The 14,026-nt window shown below is 38.7% G+C and overlaps 1 protein-coding gene across 4 annotated transcripts in view; it reads right to left on the bottom strand.

Moving 5' to 3' along the window:
* Nucleotides 1-269: 269 nt before the first annotated feature.
* Nucleotides 270-14,026, bottom strand: part of PHKB (phosphorylase kinase regulatory subunit beta) — a 66,601-nt gene continuing 52,844 nt past the window's right edge. For all 4 annotated transcript variants that reach the window (XM_050978922.1, XM_050978923.1, XM_050978924.1 and 1 more), the window contains 7 exons: nucleotides 12,718-12,808; nucleotides 10,906-11,108; nucleotides 8,702-8,836; nucleotides 5,215-5,344; nucleotides 4,713-4,820; nucleotides 3,276-3,416; nucleotides 270-1,077 (listed from right to left, as the gene is read on the bottom strand). In XM_050978922.1, the coding sequence (XP_050834879.1) occupies nucleotides 940-1,077; nucleotides 3,276-3,416; nucleotides 4,713-4,820; nucleotides 5,215-5,344; nucleotides 8,702-8,836; nucleotides 10,906-11,108; nucleotides 12,718-12,808 (946 nt within the window). In that variant the 3' untranslated portion in view covers nucleotides 270-939. The remainder of the gene's footprint in view (nucleotides 1,078-3,275; nucleotides 3,417-4,712; nucleotides 4,821-5,214; nucleotides 5,345-8,701; nucleotides 8,837-10,905; nucleotides 11,109-12,717; nucleotides 12,809-14,026) is intronic.

Below are 14,026 nucleotides of genomic sequence, written 5' to 3'. Positions count from 1 at the left end.
AGTGGCACTTCAGTGCTGCAGGGTGCTTTGAGTAGCAGGTCAAAGGTTGCCACTACAGTCAGCAGGCACTTAGAGTATTTTTGACAGGTTTTTCCTTTTTACAAGCATTTGCTTTTTATTATTTTCACCAAAATAAAGCATATAGCATACAGTGTTTTCACACATTTAGGAGATACACTTATTTATCTCGAATTCTTTAATACCGTGATAACATATGTAATACAAAGTTATTTCTTCATTGATTTTAATTTAAATACAGCTTGTTTGCCTCTTCTTAAAAAACAAACTTTTATTGTGTCACCATACATTTCCCTTGTTAACTTACAGATGTTTAAATAACAACTGGGAAAATACAGTGATGTTTTGCTAGAGATAAAAAGTTGCTCTGTTAGGATGAAACCTGTATATCAAGTTACCAGCCTGTAAATTAAAAAACCCAACACATTAAATGAACGCTGTCACTTGAACTGATAAAGAAAACCTTCAGAGATAACAAATACTTCACCTCCAATTTGTTTGTAGAATAATAAGAAAATAATCCAGTTTTTGTATTTCCACACTGATTGGTATGCATATTAATTTATCTTCTACTTGTTTGCAATTATAAATAAATAGAGGTATAAAGACAAAATCTTGTACTGCCATTCCCTTGAATTTACCAGCTACAGTAAATGCCTATTTTAAGGTCATAAATACATTCCCATTCAACTTAATCAAATACCATAGGACTAACTTCATGTGCTCAGTTTCATGCTGCATAGCTGAGAAAGGAAAAAATCTGGTGGCACTTGGTATATTTAATGGCACTTCTTTCAGCAAAGGATAGGATGCATTTGTGTCACTAGCCAGGGTTACCCTTCAAACCACTCCCTTAGAATTGGCTTGAAAAATACATGGAGCACTAAGTAAAGCAACAATTCCTGTGCTATATGCCAGGCTTTAGCTAATGGTGCAAGGATCATCGTGGCTTGATTTCATTTCCCCTTCCAGCAGCAAAGTGATCACAGCCTTGCTCAAGTAGCTGCACGTTCCCTTTTTTCCAAGTGGGTGGGTGTTGTAGAAGGCAGTCATGTCACTCTGCAGAGAGGGAACAGAGGCTGCCATTAGTGTGAATGTGGAAAGCAGCCACACACAGGGAAACGAGCAACATCAGATATGTTAAAAATGCAAATGTGCTTTTTGGACTCTAGAGAATAATTCTGCTCAATTTTCACAAATCTGCCATATGTACTTACCTGCATCTATTTCTTCACTGAGTTTTCCAGGATGGCACAGACACCACCTTCTTAACATTTTTTAAAATGTCATAGCTGTCAGAGAACAACTGCTCTCCTAAAACATGCAGCTGTGTGATGCCTGTGTGGTAGAATGGTGAGCCAGGGCCTTGGGTGTACATGAGGTGTAAAATGACTGAAGATTTATTCAGAAGGAAAAAATCCAAGATCCAAACCACAGGTAGCATATGAACTCATTCATTAATCAGATCACCAAAATAGGTGTCCTTCATTGAACACCTGTTTTTCACAGTTAGTGACATTAAAACACCTGCTTACTCTCAAATTATGTATTAGCTGCTCTAAAAAAGGTTTATTGCCTTAACTCAGGAAATTGGTTACTTTTATTAAATCAAGGGCAGAAGACTTTTGTAGTTTTAGGCTGTATCTGAACTTACTAGAATAAATACTTTTGATATTTATTACATGTTAACAGAGAATCAGCAAAGTTCAAAATATTTGCAAATCCATTTAAGGGAAGACCATAGTTCAGACAAATCAGGAGTGGTAGGAAACCTTGAGACAGCACCCTAAGAACAATCCCAGACAGGGTTACTGTTACTGCCAGCTGGCATCTACCTGGCAATATGGGAGAGCCAGGTTCCCAAAAATTTTAATGCAAGGAGCTGAATTTCCAACAACAATCTTAAATATTACTCAGAACTCTGAATCAGGGGCTCTTTCTAAGAGACAAAAAGGCATTATTCTAAGTAGGTCTGGGCTTGGAGAAAAAAAAAATTCATCACTTCAACAGAAGCTAGGGCAGCACCAGTAAAAACTGGGGTTTGCATGGAATTTCCCTGTCTGTTTGTAGCCATTGGGGATTTGAAGCTAGTCACAAAAGTCAGCAGCAAATTCCAGGTGCTGTGTGGAGCTGGCATTTGAGAGCCATTTGTGTGGATGATGGGTGGTTTTGCTATGGCCACAGAGTCTCTGCCCTTCAAGATGGACCAAAAGGATCATAATTGCCAGGAAACTGTGTTCTTTTCTAAACAAAGGTATTGTGCAAATTGACACACTGCTGGGGCTGCCTGACTGGCTTGCTTTCAAATCTTAGTACAAAAAAATCAGTGGCACAAGAGTGAACATTGAAACATTTGAAAGAGTTCTTAAGCAGCACATCCTTCCTTTTTTAAAGGAACTAAAAATTCAGCAAGAGGAAGGGCTGTTGCATGTCAGTGTTATGTATCAATAGATTCTTTGGAGCTAGCACAGATAGCTTCAAATATATGGGCCACAATAAAATGCCAGCTGCAGTGAGGAGGATCATCCTCAGTCACTCTGGGACTTTTCCACTGTTCTGCTCTTATGTCCTCCTTCAACCAGGCCAATAAACCTGGCTTTATTACAGAATTTTAGAGCTTCGAGGCACCAAAACTTGTACTGAGACTATTTCAGAGATCTTTAAAGCATAAAACCTGTAATTCTAGTGAAGAAAATATTAACACCATTTATTCCTTTATTTGCATTTTAGCCAAACTTTTGCCAGTTCATGAATGCAAATATAACAGAAAAATCAGTAACTAAGAACAGTTCTGTATCTCAAGTTCTTACTTTAATACTGTCAATATGAATTCTTTGGTTATTAAAGTTTTCTTTGTCTCTGTCTTCATAAGATCTTAAGTTCACACTTCCTCACTGAACTTTAGTTTCTTTTGTTATTTTTAACTCTTCTCTGTTCTAGTGCCCCTCCTTAATGAATCCTTTCCCCTTTGAGGAGAACTCTTCCAGCCCACTGAGAGTCCTATTTCAGAGCCATGGAGCACACTGTATTCTCCTTACTGTAACATTTTGAATTTACAACTCAGCAATAAAGTGCACCTCTTTCATCTCTGCTTAGAGGCTCTTTGCAGACCTAGGCAGTGCTTGGGTATATTAATTTCTTATTTGTGTTCCATTCTGAACTTCTGTCAATTGCTTTTTACTCTGAACTGCACTGAATTAACATTTAGAACTTCAACAGGAATGGTAAATTTGGTAAGACAGCAATATTTTACTCACTTGATTTTCAGCTCCCTTTGGACTGCTGTGATCTTTCTGAAAGTCATGAAATGCTTCTTGCACCACCTTGTCCAAGTCCACTTTGTCCTGGAACTCTAGCTCAGGATTTCTCTCCAGAATAACAGATATAACCATCAGCAACTAGAAGGCAGAAAAAGACTGTAAGACTTGAAATTTCATTTTTTAAAATTCAGGTTACATAATAGCACTGCTAGTAATTGCATATGCCTCTTTCAAAGCAGGAAGCCATTTAATAATGGCACAGGAAATAGTGCACAGATAATAGAATCCTGACTTTGATAAAAGAATCACTGAAAAGCAGGCTTTTATGAAAGGTTACAATTGCTGGTGACTGCCTTGGTAAGGGCATGGTGTAAATGATTGACATTAACATCCAACTTGGCTGGGAGCCAGGGAAGTTATTTTCCATTTTATTCAGTTCACTCTGTGGCTGCACAAATCCTGTGGAGAGAGTGAAAGGCAGCAAACACTGAACCTCAGCATTTGGTGTTCTGAGGCACAATCACAGATGCTAAAATTCTGTTATGACAAAGTTTATCAAAACCATAGAGAAAAGCCAGCAGTAAAGCCTCAGCTCATCAGAACTGACACTACTTACATCTGAAAAGGGTTTAAAATAGGAAGGTGAACTTGATGAGTGTCCTGTTGTAGCATCTGCAAGTAAGCAGTGGAGTGTGCACTGGTCTCCTTGGCTTTAGTAATTTTGTTATCTGTTAGCAAAAACTGGAGGTGCTCCAGCAAGCTGCCTGAGCCTGAGCTGTGAGTAGAATTTGGGGGAGTTGGGTGTTCCTGGGGAGGAGCACTCACAAACACCAGGGGCACAGGCTTGGGACTAGCAGTGAATGCTGCTGACAGCACAGATCCAGGTACCAACAGAGCAGCTGCTCCTGATCTGTTCTAAGAGCAAACTTTGTGTGCAGTGGGGGGAAGGATTTAAACAGCCTCTTGCTTTCCTGTGAGGATGAGGAGCACAAGGAAATGGGAAGGTGGCTGATTCAGTAGTGTAAACTGCTCACTAGGCAGCCTCAGCAAAAGGGGAAAGAAGAATCATTCAGAGGGCAAGCTGGTTATTTTAGAGCAGTTTTCCTTACATCTAGGAAATTGTAAGGAAAAGGCATGGGCTAAGGACTTGAAGGAAGGCTGCACTGGAATTATCAGATTTTTACCTCCTCTGACCTAATTGTATTGCTAGTGTCATTAATACTTGCTGAAGGGGAAGAACATCATGAACTCACTCTGTTCTGAACATGTAACAGGAACCTGTTTAATCAGAAAAACCAATGGAGAAACCTCTGAAGCAAATGTTTATACAGAAAATGCTATTTCTTCAAATATTTGAGTCTAGGCTTTTTTTTTGTTTTAGGCTGTAATATACTAATGCACAGTATAAAATGTCATGAATTATTTGCCACAGACCTCCACAATGATCTGCCTGTATTGGGGCTGGTCAATGTTTTGCAGCATATCTTCAACTAGGAGGGAGAAGTTCATTTCATACATGGTCATATCCGATAAGGTTGGTTGCTGAAAAACAAATCATACTTTCATTAAAAGACCACATGCATTAAATCAAACCCAGCCCCAGGCACAGCCTACTTGATTGCTGAACAAATAATACTCAACTAAGAAATAATAACCTTTCTGTAGGATCAAAAAGGGAGCAGATTTCAGAGTTCATGACTTGGAAAGGATCTTCTACACTTACAGTTTTATAAATGTGCTTTAATAGAAATTATTTGCTTTCATTCTATTCTAATTGTATTTTACTCCAAATGAAATAGAAAATTTGAATTTTTTTTTCCCAATTAACAAGTTACTCTAAGTAAAACATGATGGCATAAATAGCCATTAATGATAAGGTCTGTGACCTTTACTGGTCAGGTGGAAGAGCAGTACCTGAGCCTGTCTGTGGCATTACCTGGGGCAGGAACCTCCCTGCCACGATGAGGCCATTGGGGGTTCTCTCCAGGATCTGCCACACGCGGTCGTAGAAGCCTGCAGGAGTTCTGTTCAGGGAGCCATCCAGCTGCCTCCTGTTCAGCCAGCTCCTGTGGGCACAGCACAGGAGGGGACAGCTCAGCACACCTGGCACTCACAGCCCTGGGAGCCAGGCAGGTGAGCAGTACAGGCAGCTCTGCTGCACACACAGCCCAGGCTGTGCTCTCTGCTGAGGGGCACCTGAAGCAAACACAGGGGCTCAGCGGGCAGAGAGCACAGGGTCACCCCTGGGGGGGGTCTGTGTGTTATGGAGCTGCAGAAGCAGCAGCAACTCCAAAATCCACCCAGTGCAGGCCAGTAACAGGAGCAGATCAAATTCATCAGGTCTAATCATATAAGAAAAATGCATTTCAGCAGAATTGTTGAAGGCAGGGGTTTTTCCTGATGGTCTGTAGAAAACAAGTGGCCTGCAAATTTAGAAAATTCAACAGAATGGTTTTCTAAAACTAAGGCTTTGAGCAAACTGAGTCACATTCTTCATGAATCACAAAACCTGTTTGCCTTCAGAAGTATACCAGCTTTTTTCTTTTTTACTTAAAACCATCAAGTATGCAATTTAATTTTCCTATTTTTTCTTCTTAGTGTTACTCTAGGAATGGGGCTTTAGCAAAAGTGTTTAAAACACCAGCAATGGAACTTGAAGAAGTGGCATCCATGGGTATGAATTAATTGCTGGATTCACAAGACAGATTTAAGTCTTGTGTGGGTGTCCTGAACATATTTGACAGAGAGGACTTCCTCAAGTTCCTTAGTCCTTAGCTGCTTTTTGAATTTTAAGTAGAAAAATCAACACACACATTATTTTTTAGAAAAACTACTATTAAATTACTGCTTTGCAACATGCTTCCTGCCTTTCTGTATTTCTAAGACCTGGTTTTGGTAGGCTGCTTGAAAAGAAAAGAAAAAGGGAAATTCCCTGGTCAACTTGAACAATGTTGTTTTGCAGACCTTTCTCAGCCTGGCTCAAATTAATTCAGCACTAATAAGTTTGGGGGTTTAGTTTTTGCTCCATATGTATTGGTAGGTTAACATGACATGCTTAGAATAAAAAAACTTGTCTATAAAATGACCTGTTCTTGCAGACACCAGTGTGCTGGATGAAATGGCTAAAATATGTTGCATTAAAAACTCTTAAATACTGGAAAAATGGTGAGAATTCCTTCTGAGATACAACCAGTAAAGAAAACACTAATTCTGACAACTGCATGCATGGTTTTACACTTAAGTTTCTTAGTGTAGCTCAGTCCCAGCTACACCACAAGACAAAGCAGACAGAGTGTTGGTTTGGGTTTTTTCTGTTTTGTTTTTTGGTTTTGGTTTTTTTTTTAAGAATAATAATTTTTTCCTAGGTGGTGCATTTTCTGAGCAGGTTTGAGCTCTAGGTAATTGGGATCCACTTTCAGAGAACAAAGGAGATGTTTAAAGTTAACCCTATGAAGCCAGGGCTAAGCCAACATGCAATGTGGCTCTTTTCCTCTATAACTGTATTGGATAAACTTGGCAAGGTAAGAAAAGATTTCTCATAAACCACTTCTCAATTAAACACTAAACTACCAAAAAGTCGTGTCTACTATGGCAGTTTCATCTTATTCTCTGTACAGCTCTGTCCTTGGATTAGGATAAGAAAACTTCCATAAAAGCAAAAAGACCAGTGGTGTGGTAAAAATAACAAGTTGTTTTCTTAATTAAAAAAAAAAGTAGTAATTGAAGATTTCAAAAATGCTCTGACCCACCTACATTAATAGGGTCAGGAAGAGAGTCTTGCAAACAGAATAAGCAAAATGAGTTTCAGAACTGTTTGGACCATTAAAAGAACAAGGCTCCACTTAAAAAGAGTTTCTTGCAATCTTGTGACCTACATAAATAGATGAAAAAGTGTAATCTGTGGAGTCTGTGCTTGCAAAAATGTCTCCTATGAAAACTTGGAGAGAGGTTAGTTGTGGAGAGACTGTTAGGGAGGTAAATAGACCATTAGCCCTTTCTGTATGACAAATTAATTGGCAGTGAGCTATGGTATCACATTACTGGAGATTTTTTTTTTTTATAATAACATCACAAGAGTAGGAAAAGCTGTCCTCAAAAAGAAAGAAAATAAAAAGGAGGAAAAAAAAAGGAGTATTCTGTATTTCCTGGCAGGAAGAAAACTTTTAAAAACAAGTCACTAATGGGCAAGGAAAAACAAGTTAGCAATACTGTACAGGAAGAAGTTAGAAAAGAAGGTAGAAGATTGAAAGATTTGAGGGATATGCTGGTGAGTTTTTGTACTCAGATAACGCAAAAAAAATTCCTCAGAGACTCAAGCCAAGTGCCCTTCAGTGACCTACCCATCCTATGTGACAGGCATCAAAAGCAGCAGCTGCTGTGGCAAGACAGTAAAATCTCTGACAAAAGGTGGTGCTTGAATTCCTTACTGAGATTGACCAAGTGCTTCCTAAAGAGCATTACTATTGAATGGGAAATGCTGCAAAGGCTTGTTCTGCTATGGTTTCACAGGACAATGTCAGCACCAACGTGAGCAGGGACAGCAGCTGAACAACAAGAACTGCTCAGCACAGCCAAGGCTCTGAAAAGCATCTGGGAGATGCAGAACAGAGCCAGTGGGGCTGAGAGATGAGGCAGTGACTGAAGGGACTCTTTTCTCAGGGATTACAGATTGGGGAAAAAAAGAGGTGTGTTTTGAATGATGCAGGAACATAAACAGCAGGATGTGTGGTGTAATTCCTCTTTGCTGAGAGGAAAAGCCCATCACCCATTCAGTCAAGGACTATGGAAATTATCAGCAATATTATGTGCCAAAGTTTAACTTAACTAGAAGTAAAACCAAGAGGAAGAGTTTTGACTTCACTCTTATCAATAAAGTTAAATAGGAATATTGCAATTTTAACTTTTGTCTTGCATACTTGGTATCACAATGAATGTTCTTTTTGGCAGCTGGTTACAGCTTGGAGAAAAGAGTCCAACTTTCAGGCAGTACCACTATCTTTTAAGAATTCTAGAGAACATCTGCTCTTACTCATAATAACCTAGAAGAAAGCAGGCACTGAACAGCAGATAAACTGTTCCTACAAGTCACTTAAGTGGAGGTATTGGGTAATTTTTGGCTTCTTTCCCCACATCAAAGAGTGTAACAGTTCACATTATAGTAGACAGATCTCTTTTCTGTGGCAGTAAAGAGATTTCCACAAAGATAAAGCTGAAAAGGGAATATGCAATAGTAAAGAAACAATTCTATAACCTGGGCCCATGTGAAAGAATGAAAAAGTGCATTTTTGCTATCTTCCCTTAAAAAATTACATTACTGATTACAGATGCATGGTGATTTCAGGTGCCCATGAAGCAGTTCAGGAATGAAATGTACTTGAACATCTCTGAATGAAATCAGGAGCCCCAGCCCCACCCCTCGTTACCTGCCCGGCTGCTGAGGCTGCAGGATGTCCAGCAGGAGCTGCTTCACCTCACTGGGGGACATCTGGTACAAGTCCTTGGGTGGCATGTCCCCAGCTCTGATCTTCAGTTCATACTTCATAGCATGGATAATCCATCTACATGAGGGGAGGAATAGATTTAGTCATTAAATACAAAGTTTCCAAATAGGAAAAATTAGTCTAATAAAACAGCTCATAAGAATTCCACACAATCCTGCTATTTGGCTGTCAGGATGTGCATAAAATATCAGACAATACTCTCCTACTCTTCCTGTTTGATTGGAACATGATACAAGCTGAAAGGGATAATGCAATTAAGAAATGTGTTGTGGACTGTGTTTTCCATAGAGAAGATTGAGTGGACTACATTCCCTGTATTCTTGTTCATTAAGACCAACATTAACCTGCCTTTTGATGTTAAAATTCCCACTCAGAATTATGCTCTGCTTATATATGCATTTTTCTGATGAGTTTCAAAAAGCCATAAAATTTACAATATTTTACATTTACAAAGACTTCAGGGCTTATTTCTAGTTTTAGCCTTTGAAATTCATTTTTGCAGTCTATCACACTTTCTTTTTCTACTCCTTTTGGAAAAAAAAAAATGATTCAATAAAAATATAGCAACAGTGAAGATTTTTAGCCTGAGGTATCAGAGGGGCAGAACTTGGCAAAGTGTTGAAAGAAAATGTTGAGTTTTATTGTGCATATTATGTAAAACCAGTGCTCCAGCCTCAGATGCAATATCAAAGATGAAATAAGGTACAGGAACATCAGAAGCCAGATAAGCACAGAACTCAGCCTCTTACCCTCTACACTGGTTCAGTTCCAGCAGGCATTACTAACAAAAGGAAACTGAACTAGTTTTTCTTCAGATAGTCCATAACACCTATCAAGGCTTGGGTACATCAGAGCCTTTCTGTGGCAGTGAGAGATTCAGGCTGTCATCTCCACAGCCATTCTGTGGTCATTTACCTGTTTAGCTAACCAGGTGCAGAATGTTTCTGCTTACAAAAGTCAAGTCACACTCCTTTCTAGGGAGTTCTTAGTAACCACACAGAATTTGGAGATGCCTGGCCAGCTGATCCAGTGTTGCTTTACATCTGAGGCTTCCAGCACCATGCAATGGAGGTGCTGGATACCAAGGAGTATTAGGGTCCATTACATTAGCAGAATGCTACTTTCATTTAATTTAGGTTGAGTCCTCTTGTTACTAAGATTAACAACACAGCTGGCTCAGGAATTCTTTCCCCACTCATGGCTCAGATGTGTCTGTGTGTGAGTCCCTCGCTGGTATTTTCTCTTTGCAGTGGCCTGCAAGCCACACCAAAGTCAAGAGTGGACCTTCTGCTGAGCTCTTCACTGATAAGAGGTGAATTCAAGTCAGCTGGCTGGGAGTTTTTACAGTAATAGGGCTGTCAGAAACTTGATCTATTTCAACATGAAACCCTGAAAACAAATCAATAACAAGACACTAAATCAAATCATTATCAAACTGGAACGGCATTTCTGTGAGAAGGTTAATTTTGCTCACTGGAGTGGGTGATAACACTGAAATAAAGGAAATTGAATCTCTAGCATTAACCTTGGGAGAAAGAAAAAAAAAATTGCAAAAAGAATTAGCTACAGAGAATAAGGAAGGGGAGGAAAGAGGAGTAACATGGATCTGTGGAAGGGACAAAAAAGCATTTAAGTGCAAAAGGATACTTCCAGTTAAATGTAATACAGGCAGATTTTTCTTTTATGATGACTGGAATGTACTGCTGAAGAAGAAATATGAATCTTGTATGCTAGAAAACAGGCTGCTGGTATCTACCTCCAGTGCTGAAATGCTGTATTTTTCTCTATGGAAAAAAACATGGAAGATTAAACACTTAAGTTCTGATTCTCAAGCGTGCTCACTGATTCAGTAAATCTCAGTCAGTAGCACCTGGCCTCTTCAAAGAAGTGCTTATTCAAATGCATGTCTCTTCCTAAATGTGAAAAAAATAATTAACTTCTGTGGGTAGCAAAGTAAACGCAGATACCATAGAATATGACAACACTCCAGCACAGCCTGTTTGTAGGTCACCTTGTCAAAGAACAAAAGAGAACAGGTGGGAGGTAAATGATGTTTTAACCTTGATTCAGGTTTGTGGTTCTCTGAAGTCTACATTCCCCTGCAATCCCACAGGTATTTTACTGACCCAATCCGTATCTTCAGCATTCCACTGAAGAGTTCTGGGGAATTGGAGATGATCCAGCCAATGTGGATGACCAGTTCCTGCTGCAGCACAGCTTCCCTTTCATCTTGCAGTCGGCATTTATCATAGAGCATGTCCTTAATCACTGCGGGTGATAAGGGGTTAGAGATAACTGCTTCCTCCTGGCCAAAAGCTCCCAGCGTCACCTGTGGCACAGGGAAAACAATTCAGAGGATAGGGATGGCAAAAAAAGCACTGCAAAGCAATTCAGAAACTAAACTGCACCAACTTTGCTTTGCTTGTTAAAATTTTCACAATACAAGGGTAATTTTACGTCAATGGCTGATGCTTGTTAATACTGTTAATTGGATGCTATTGAAGTAATAAACTTCACTAACAACCAGAGTGAATATGGAATCTATTTTTCCAAATTAAAATAAAAATACAAGACCACTGCTTTATAATCAGGTTATAATCAGGACTGTACATTAGGTTAAGACAGTTACATAATTTCATACATTTCAGCTGTAGAACTCAATTAAAATTCAGAATTAAATTTATGTTTTTGTTTTCTTATTTCTATTTTTCTTATTTCTACTAGCATGCTAAAAGGTACAGCCTTAATTTTAAGAAATATATTGCTGGTACCAGATTGTTTAACCACAAGAAAGGAATTTTATTCAAATTCTGTTTTGTTTTTAATCTACTGTCAGTAAGACAGCAACACTAGTTTTTCTGCTATAATAAAGATCAAGGAAGGGATGTTAGGTTAAAAAGTTGCCAATAGCCTCAAATTATGCTGCATGCAGGTGTAGCCTTCTCTACAGCTGAGCAGCATCATAAGCACAAACTCAGACCTCAGTCTGGAGTAAGACAACAACATTGCATGTAAGCAGGTATACACATAGACATATTTAATACAAAAATACAAAAATATTCAATTTGTATTATTTAGAAGGAACTATTCATGAATTTAATTAAAAGAATTGTGCTGGGGAAGAAAACAATGTTCTCCTTAGGAAAGGTAAAAACACAATTAAACTTTCTTTGAAACAGAAAACCCTGACAGACTTTTTGCTCTGCTGCAACCCACATGTTGTATTATGCTCAATCACACAGAGAATGATTTCATTTTCATTAAAGAAGTCTTTCAAAAGATGCCTTTATACTTCACTCCATCTACTTCTGTCAAGTAAGAGGGCATATAGATAAAATCACAGAAAGGTTTGGGTGGGAAGGGACCTTAAAGTTCATCTTGTTACAACATTCCTGCTCCAAACCCCATCCAACCTGAACACTCCCAGGGATGGGGCAGCCACAGCTTCTCTGGGCAGCCTGTGCCAGGCTCTGTGCCAGGCTCTCCTCACTCTCACAGAGAAGAGTTTCTTCCTAAGATCTAATCTGAACCTGCCCTATTTCATTTTAAACTATTTCCCTCTTGTCCTGTCTCTACACATCCTTGTCAAAAGTCCCTCTCCAGCTCCACTGGAGCCTTTTCATGCACTGGAAGGGTTTGCAAGGTCTCCCCAGAGACCTTAAACCCAAGGAGTTTCAGAAATCATGCCCCTTCCTGTCTTCCATAAATGCTGAACTGTCTTCTCAGTCTTACTCTTTCATTAATTTAAATCATTATTCAATTCCCAATACAATTATTAAACGTGTCTTTATTTTCTCTGGATTTCTCTTCTTTGGGAAGGTTTTTTTTAAGCCATTGCATACTTTTAAAAGAAGCATCAGAGGCCTTGAAAATGAACAAGCCATTTGTTTAGTTTCTGTTATCATTCCTTAATGCATTTCTGAGGAGCAAAGACTTACCTGCTTGCCCTGAACTAAAACATTAGTAATAGATGGTGCAAGGCTGTCCACTAGTTTACCTAAAAGACTTGCTGCGAAGCGCACAACAGACCTGAGGGCAGAAAACAGAGCAATCCCACTACATATCACATGCTAGTTTAATGAATTCAGATAGAAAGCTGAAGTCTGCCACAGCAGAATCTCAAAATTAACTCAGTGAATTCATACATTATATACAAAGTGGAATTTGGATCAGATTTTATGCAATCTTCTGTAGGTTCTCATTTTTTAGTTCAGGTTTGGGTTAATGGATAAAAAATACATTTAGTTAGAACTCATTAAACTACCAGTTCCATAAAAAGCTTCTTGTTCTCTTCTCAACACCATCTTAAACAAAGGCAGGTAAGAAATGCCAGCTCCTCTTTTATGACATTTTCATCATTTTTGCAAGATAACCCTGGTAATTTTTAAATCTATTTGAGGAAGAGTCAGAAAGATTTTGCAAGAGAAAGTATAACACATAACACCAAAGCCTTGCTGTGTGTTCCATGCTGAGGTAATATTTTGCATGTGCAGCATGAAAAGAAGAGATTTGTGTCACCTGCCAGGTTAAAAACAAGCTGTAACTTCTAAGAACCACATTTTTCCATGTATGCAGTAGGTGGTTAAAGATACGAATACATTTAATAATAATTTCCTGACAAAATACAAACCTAACAGAACTGTAATTGAGCTTTTTAAGCATAGGTTTTGAGGCTACTAAGAGTCATTTATTCACAGAGATGAGGAAAAAGCTGTAATATTCTATGGTGTTAGTAAAAAACTCAAACAGTTGATGTTGATTCCTGTGAAAACTGCTACACACTCCTTAAGATCAAGAGCAAAGCATTTCAAAAATGCATTAGCTGATACTATCAAAATGCAAATAAGCAAAAAAAATATCTCACAGAGCTGCACTTCAGATTTCTGGGCACTTTACCTGTTTCCCATGTACCAGTAAAGTAGTAATATGTGGGGTTATAGAAGAAGAAAATTTCTGTGCAAATGCAGCACTGTAGCGCAACACCAACCTATATGTGTGTCACATGGCAATCAGGGAAGAGAAATGAAAAACAGTTTACATATTTTGTTCCTAAAAATACTTCTGATTTTTATTAATTACAAAAAATACCACCAAGGTATTTTGGGTCTACCTCATTATTGGCAGAGGCCCATTTAACGGAAAACATATTTGTATTTACTGACCTGTTAAGAACAGTTACACAGTGAGAGAACAGAGTTCAGGACAGGCTTGACTTTGATAAAAAGAAATTAAACTTCTACTGAGCTT

Source organism: Serinus canaria, chromosome 11 (genome assembly GCF_022539315.1).
Source record: "Serinus canaria isolate serCan28SL12 chromosome 11, serCan2020, whole genome shotgun sequence".
NCBI lineage: Eukaryota > Metazoa > Chordata > Aves > Passeriformes > Fringillidae > Serinus > Serinus canaria.
This window is presented reverse-complemented; position numbering and strand designations above follow the sequence as displayed.